At 43.5% G+C, this 7,998-nt stretch overlaps 1 protein-coding gene across 1 annotated transcript in view; it reads right to left on the bottom strand.

Moving 5' to 3' along the window:
- LOC108361908 (uncharacterized) overlaps positions 1–4,840 on the bottom strand; it is a 13,004-nt gene extending 8,164 nt beyond the window's left edge. The window contains exon 1 of the mRNA XM_017614681.1: positions 4,665–4,840. Coding sequence (XP_017470170.1) covers positions 4,665–4,840 — 176 coding nt within the window. The remainder of the gene's footprint in view (positions 1–4,664) is intronic.
- Between the last annotated feature and the right edge of the window lie 3,158 nt (positions 4,841–7,998).

Genomic DNA, 7,998 nt, shown 5'->3' with positions numbered 1-7,998 from the left:
CGATATCATGAATCGATTTAATTATTTGCATGTAAAATCGATAAGGCGATATATGGGGCTGAACAATATCGATACCGGCAAAATCGATGTTGAAAATCCTACTCCTAATTGAATAGAATATTAGACCTGCCTATGAACTCACCTAATTGTGTTATTTCCATCTTGTATATTTACTGATGATTAAAACGAAATGCCGGTCGACTGTATTGTATATTGTATAGAACAAGAAGGGTGGCAACGAGTTAAGAGCCGTATACACCATGCAAGCGGTTTGTCAACCTTAAGAGCTAAATAAATCACACAAGCTGCTGGTTAAACCTTCTTTAGCATTTCCCCATACACTTTTTTGTAGATGATATATAAATTTCGACTTAAATATCGATAACGCAGGATAAACAAAAAATTTTCAGGTAAAAGTGTCACCGTTTTTGAAATATTTACATTTTTTGAATTTAAAAAAAAATCGTGCCTTTGCATGTATTTTCTTTAACTGCATCTACAAACCAGGCTATACTTAGTAAATTTTTTATGTAAAATACTTCCAGATAGTTGCTTCCCCATACTCAAATGCAATGTAGTTAAAATATATAAAGGAACCATAAAAAAATTAGGACTATTTTGGGTTTTTTTAATTTTTGATATTTTCTTCCCCAACTTTGACTATCTCTGACAAAAAAAAAATGTACTGAGCTATAATTTTACATTACAAAAAAAATTGATAATTTAATAAAGATGTCAGAAAGTTGCCACTCTTACTGTTTCGAATAAAAAAAAAAAGTTATAGCCGCTTTTGTGGGTAAAGGACTGAGACACGCTAGAATGTATTTAATAGATTTAAATTCAAGTTGGTCTTGTTACCGACCAATGACATGCTAAATAGTACAAAGGTACATTATTATTTGCTCCTGATATTATTTTGTGTTACTTACCGGAAATAATGAAAGTTCATTTTGTGAAATTGGACCCTTCGAATATTGTGTTATTAATACTATGACAGAGAACACGCAGTATACGTCGCATGAATATGGGGATATTCACCTAATTTACGGTGAAGCTTGCTGTAATGACAAAGCTGCTCAAAGACTCTATGCAGAGCGATACCCAAATCGTCGGCATCCGGGTCGTGAAGTATTCCCCCGCACCCATAGAGAAATATCTGAAGGTAAGTAATTTTTACACCTTTCTTGTTTGAAGCCATTCTTCTTTTAACTATCATTTTGAACTTTTTTAAGGTCGCATACCTGGAAGGCATGGCGGTGAAATAGGACGTCCTGCAACGGTAGATGTTGAAGTTGTGTTAGAGGAAGTGGAACTAGGTCCATCGACTTCATGGAGAATGATGGAAAGACGGACTGTAATACCAAAAACTTCAGTTCACAAAGCTTTAAAATACCATCCCTACCACATTCAACGTGTTCAGGCTCCACAAGAGAGAGATTACCTGTCGAGGGTTAGATATTACAGAGAAATGTTGCGAATGCATGATTCAGACCCCCGACTTTTTTAATAAAATAATATGGAGTGATGAATCATCATGCAACCGTGATGGTTATTTTAATTTACATAACTTTACAGTTGGCAGATAGACAATCCTCACAAAATGAGAGAAGATCGTTCGCAGTACCGGTACAAAATAAATTTATGGTGCGGTATTTTTAATTGTCAGATATTGGGACCTGTGGAACTGCCGCCAACGCTCAACTCTCACAGTTATTTAGAGTTCCTTCAGGAACGGCTTCCAACTATTTTAGAAGATGTACCCTTAAACCTGCCGCGAAGACTATGGCTGCAAAATGACGGGTGCCCTGCTCACTACGGACGTGAATTAAGAGCTCATTTAGACGAAACTTATCCTCGCCGATGGATTGGACGATACGGGCCAATCACGTGGCCCGCTCGATCTCCAGACCTGAATCCATTAGATTTTTTCTACTGGGGCTGTCTTAAGGACAAAATTTATTCAAAACCAATTCAAAACGAAGAGCATTTGCGGGAACAAATAAATGGAGCTACTGCTGAGATAGCCCAATTGAGTTTAAGATCTCTAAAAGTGTCTTTTCTTAAAAGGTGCCGAGCTTGTAATTATTGTAATTATTAGAGTAGAAGGTCGCCAATTTGAGCATATTTTATCAATAAATGAATAAATTTTTCTTCAAACAACTCATGTATATTTTATTTCACGTGAACCCATCCTTTACAAGAAATATTGATAGATAAAGCCCTTGTTATAGACTCTAGTTCGAATTCCGGTACATAACATAAAATAATGTCAGGAGCAGGTATCTTTGTACTATTTAGCATGTCATTGGTCGGTAACAAGAGCAACTTAAATTTAAATCAATTAAATACATTCTAGCGTGTCTCAGTCCTTTGCCCACAAAAGCGGCTATAACTTTTTTTTTCTATTCGAAACGTTAAGCGTGGCACCTTTCTGAAATCTTTATTAAATGAGCATTTTTTATGTAATGTAAAGTTATAGCTCAGTACATTTTTTTTCACCAGAGATAGTCAAATTTGGGGAAGAAAATATCAAAAAGTTGAAAATCCCCGAAATAGTCCTAATTTTATTAGGCATATATTTATTAATATATTTTAACTACATTGTATTTGAGTATGGAGAAGCAACTATCTGGAAGTATTTTACATAAAAAATTTACTAGGTATACACGTTACAGTATCGACAGCACCGAAATTCGACCCCATTTCAGCCGAAACGATGTTTCATATCGCCACTATGCGGAAAAGAGCCGAACAACGCACCCACCGCTACCGTGCCGCCTATGCGACGCACACCACCCCATTCGGCTCTGCCCTATTTCTCAGGCAAAATCGCCGGAGGAAAGACTTCGCGAAGCTCTACTGGGCCCCTATTGCGCAAACTGCCTCGCCATGACCCACCAGCTGAAGGATTGTCAAAGCGAGGGAAGTTGCCGTAGGTGTGGTGAGCAACACCACTCCACTGCCAACGAGAATGTGAGTCATGGAGGGCACGAGGCAACGAAGACGACTCAGCCGAGGCAGACGGCACTCTTTCACTATACGCGTCCGACTCTGGAACCGAGACTAGGCCTCCCGGTCCAGAGATTGAAGAAGGGAAAATTATTGGGCGTGGAGCGGGGACTCGACCTCTCCGTCCGCTTACTAACTGGGGACCCGAAACACGGTCTTTCCGGCCTCTGCTGCGACATGAACGCAAAAGTAGGGCTGGATCCGATTCACGAGTTCACCGACCACGTTACCAAGGGCGACAAAGCCGCAGAGCGGGAACCCGGCTTTTCCGCCTACGCCAGTCAACAACAGTTCAACGCGAAGATAGACCGGTGACTAGGCCTCATCAGGTATCACGACCGCACGCCTTTCGCAATTCTATAATAACTCCATCACTCCTGCCCACTATAGCCGTGGCTCCGACTGCTGTTGTGAAGGTGGAGGCGTGAGACGCGCGCTTATTGACGTCTGGGTGCCGAGCACAATCTTGTCCGCAGATCTGGTCCAAGATCTACGGCTTCAGGAAACACATATCGGCGGGCAACTAGGGTGCTTTCTATGCATAAGGACCTATCAGTTGCCCTGCCGTATATCCACATTCGGCTTGCGGACCCAAGTTCTTTCGCATCAGCACCGATACGTCTTGCCCTTGGAGCCGACGTGTTCGTTTGGGTGCTGTCAGAGGGTGCCGGCCGTCAATTTAATTTATATAAAATAAAAATAAAAATCTTAATTATTTGAAGTTTTTAATGAAATAAAGTGCACTGAATTATAATCATGTTTGTTTGCCTATGATTTTCACTCTATCCCTCACTAGGTGTTTTATTCGAAAAAGGATGGAACCGCTGGTCGAAGATCTTGGCAATGGTGGCGCCGCTCTCAACAGCACAACAAACATTTTTTTTTTTTTTGTAGAGGTGGCACAAAGCATTGAAAGTCGAAAAGTGTGGGACTTGCCTTTCGGCTCACCGCACTAAAAGCCCACCCCTGCTCTATTTCCCTCTCACCGTGGAACTACCGTAAGGTATTACTTCGTGGAGGGGGAGCGGCCTGTTGCCAATCTATGAAATTCTGCGGAGTTGTTCCGCTCGACGCAATTTAGATAAAAATGTGCTTGCCAAATTGCAAACAACGGACCAGTTATCTTCTGACTCAAGCATAGTATCCACAAGGTTATGAACCGTAAGTGGCCTCCCCACCTTCCTGCTCGAGTCATCTCTTTCGATAGCAAACCTCGGACAGACGAAAAAGCAGTGTTCAGCGTCTTCAATAATATCCTTTGCACAGAAGGTGCAGAAGGGATCGTCTTCGTGCTTAAATAGGTATAAATATGATTTAAAGCACCCACGCCCTGTCAATATTTGGGTCAAATGGAAGTCCACTTCCCCATGTTTCCTACTTACCCCTTATATCGAGGGTATGAGGTGGTGCGTCCAACGACCGCTGGCTGCGCGGTCCCACCTCGTTTGCCATTGCGGTCCCACCTCTTCGCGTCTCGTTTGGTTTATAGGCCGGGGCCTGTCCCTTGCACTAAAATGTCAATGGGGCAGAGTCCTGCCACTACTAGTGCTGCTTCTTCGTACGTAGTTCGGAATGCACTGCATACTTTGATAGCGCAAAATCTGTGCAAAGACTTTACTTCTCGTACATATGACGTCTTGCTGAATGCTTCATACCAGATTTGTGCACCATAGAGCAGCACACTGCGCACGACGCTTGCGTATAGCTGTCTATGCTGTTGTTTCGGGCCTCCTACGTTCAGCATAAACCTTGTTAGTGCCCCTGCCACCTTTTCAGCTTTCTCGACAGCATAATCAATGTGCGCCTTGAAGGTAAGCCTCGCATCAAACATTATGCCTAGATATTTTAAGGTCGCCTTTGACGTAATTTCTTGTTGACCAACGTTTATAGTCGCCACTTCTCTGACTTTTCTACGGCTTATTAGAACTGTCTCGGTTTTTTGGTGCGCAAGTTCGAGCCCTGTTTCGGCCAGCCATGCTTGGATTTGAACGATTGAACTATTTGCTGCGATAATTATTTCTTCTAGATGCTTCCCTACCACCACTAGCGCTATGTCGTCAGCAAATCCAACAATTTTCAATCGTTCTGGCAAGGATAGTCGGAGTACACCATCGTACATGATATTCCAAAGTATTGGACCCAGAAGCGAACCCTGTGGTACTCCAGCCGAGACTTTATGTTCTTTGACCGTTCTCCGTATTGTACAGTAGCACTCTATTTGCTAAGTAGTTGTCTACAACCTTGCGAAGGTATGCGGGTACCTCGAATCTGCGTAGAGCGGCGTTTATGTGTTTCCAACTTGCGGTATTGAACGCATTTNGGTTCGCAGCTACAGCAAGCTTGAGGACACGATTTGGAATTGCATCCGGCACCGGTGATTTTTTATCTTTAAATCACTTGGCCGCAAGAAGTACTTCTTCCGTGCTAACCATGGGGAACTCGAACATCGTAGCAGGAAAAATTTCTCTCGCAAAACTTGATTGCATTGGGGATAACGCCTCAACGGCATAATAACTGTGGTCGAACCGACGCCTTCAGCCTTTTCGTCACAACTTTATATGCTAAGCCCCTGGGGCNCTACTGTTGACCGCCCCTTTCTGAAGCCGAACTGTGTCTCTGAGAGGCCTTCCTTTTCCTCGATTGCTTCAACNAGGAAAAATTTCTCTCGCAAAACTTGATTGCATTGGGGATAACGCCTCAACGGCATAATAACTGTGGTCGAACCGACGCCTTCAGCCTTTTCGTCACAACTTTATATGCTAAGCCCCTGGGGCCATTTTGGACGCTTTCACACAAGCTAGTAAAACATTTTCGCTTGCTGAGCTTAATGGCTTGTTTAAGCTCCTTGCGTTTAGCTCTGTATATTGCATGTTCGTCGGTAAAGCTTTCAGACCTTCTGGCACGCTGGTAGTTTCTTCTCGCTCTGTTGCATTGCAGTCGCAAGTCCGCTATTTGCTCATTCCACCAATAAACAGGTGCACGTCGGCTGGTCGGGTATTTTTTTTAATCGAAGCGTCGTACGGNTGCTTCAACTTCCCGTCGTATCCAACATGCATATAGGACGATATGCTGAGGGATCTTCTGGTGGCTTCCCAGTTTTCGGCAATAAAACTTGCCTTTTTTTTTATTTTTATTTTATGTTTGTAGGCTAGTCTGATACTTTCAGTTCTTNGGTAGCTCGAGCGTTTCCCAAGTACAGATGTTGCGTACCGCAAGGGGGCGGTATGTTTAGGCCCTAAGCCTAAATATATCGAAAAGCTGGTTCTCTGCCTTAGCGTCATTTTACGAGTAAACTAAAATACGTATGTGTGTACGCATGCGTGTGTATATGTGTATTAACGCGAAAACTTGGGCCGTTAGCAAGTCCTTCCCGCTGGACAACGAACTTTAGTTAACTTTCCCCTTCTATATCGGTGTTTGTCAGGCGGTCCGCAACTAACGCGACTTATTTGTCAATGTTATTGTGGCTTATTAACATTTTATTTTTAATATTTTTATTGAGCTTTGTACCACGATTGTTTATTAGGAAATATTGAAAAAGCACCAAAGTCTAAGCGGTAGAAGTTATAGCAGCTATTTCGGAGATCACCACATCTCTTCATCAGACTTCTTTTTTCTAGACTTCAGAAGGGATCGAACCTGCGAATTCGATGTTCAAAGTCAGAAGCGTTAACCACTGAGCTATGTACATCCCGTAAACTCTTGTTGCTAATTCATTTTCCTTATTCAACCAACTACTATCAAGTGCAGCTGATTTGCCGCTATTTAAACTCGACAGCGTGGTTGTTGTTGTCAATTCTATACATCCATTTGCTTATTTGCTTTTTTGTATAGTTTCAGGCAGGCTCTTCCTAAACTATGTATTTGTCAATGTTATTGTGGCTTGTTAACATTTTATTTTTAATATTTTTATTGAGCTTTGTACCACGATTGTTTATTAGGAAAAATTGAAAAAGCAACAAAGTCTAAGCGGTAGAAGTTATAGCACTATTTCGGAGATCACCACATCTCCTCATCAGACTTCTTTTTTCTAGACTTCAGCAGGGATCGAACCTGCGAATTCGATGTTCAAAGTCAGAAGCGTTAACCACTGAGCTATGTACATCCCGTAAACTCTTGTTGCTAATTCATTTTCCTTATTCAACCAACTACTATCAAGTGCAGCTGCTTTGGCGCTATTTAAACTCGACAGCGTTAATTTAATCTGCTACTTCTCGTTTGAGTCTACGCGGAAGATAACACTTAGCTACCAGCGTCAGCGATATTAACTTATTTCAGGCAGGGTGTGGATGAAGCTTAACACAGCATACAGGGGACCCTGTATGCCTTGCCACTACCACATCAAGACCATAGTGCGCGAAATGCATCCTTCAAGAGGGGACCCTGTTTCTACAGAACACTATGGATCTAGACCCGGAGGGTGCCAAATCTACCCTCTCCCTCTAATCCAGGGTGTCATGCGTCACCGTGCCCATTGGAAGGTTTGCAGTCAGGGGGCTTTCCGACTGTATTCTAACGGCGCCTCCCGNAAAACACCAACCACCTCGGAAACCGCATCGACGGAACCGAGAGGGCCTGAACGGCCCAAGCAGCTTCGGGCTTCCGCAGAAGCTGGAAGGATTGCTAAACCCCCAGAGGGAAAGCGAACCTCCAGGGATGCCGGTGGTACTATACCCCATGAGGGAAAGTCGAAGCCGGCCCCCTCCCCCATGCCCATCCAGTGCACACTAAAAACTCAAGGTGCAGTGGTCGAGCAAAAGTCCTCCACGGACAAGCAGAGGACCACTCCCGCGAGTAAATCGAAGACCGGGGCAAATGACCTCGATCTGCGCCCCGGCTGCTCCAAAGCTGCAACGAAAGTTTCGCCCTGCGTCAGGGCCCAGCGTGACCGAAGGGCAGCCCCTAAGGTCATCAAAAGGCTGGGGGTCATCCCGCATGACCAGCTGACGGAGGAGCAAAAAGCCTCTCTTAAGTGGGCCATGGGAGTCT

The sequence above is a fragment of the Rhagoletis zephyria genome, unplaced genomic scaffold (assembly GCF_001687245.7).
Source record: "Rhagoletis zephyria isolate East Lansing unplaced genomic scaffold, Rhagoletis_zephyria_1.1 Rzeph_scaffold_00879, whole genome shotgun sequence".
Lineage (NCBI taxonomy): Eukaryota > Metazoa > Arthropoda > Insecta > Diptera > Tephritidae > Rhagoletis > Rhagoletis zephyria.
This window is presented reverse-complemented; position numbering and strand designations above follow the sequence as displayed.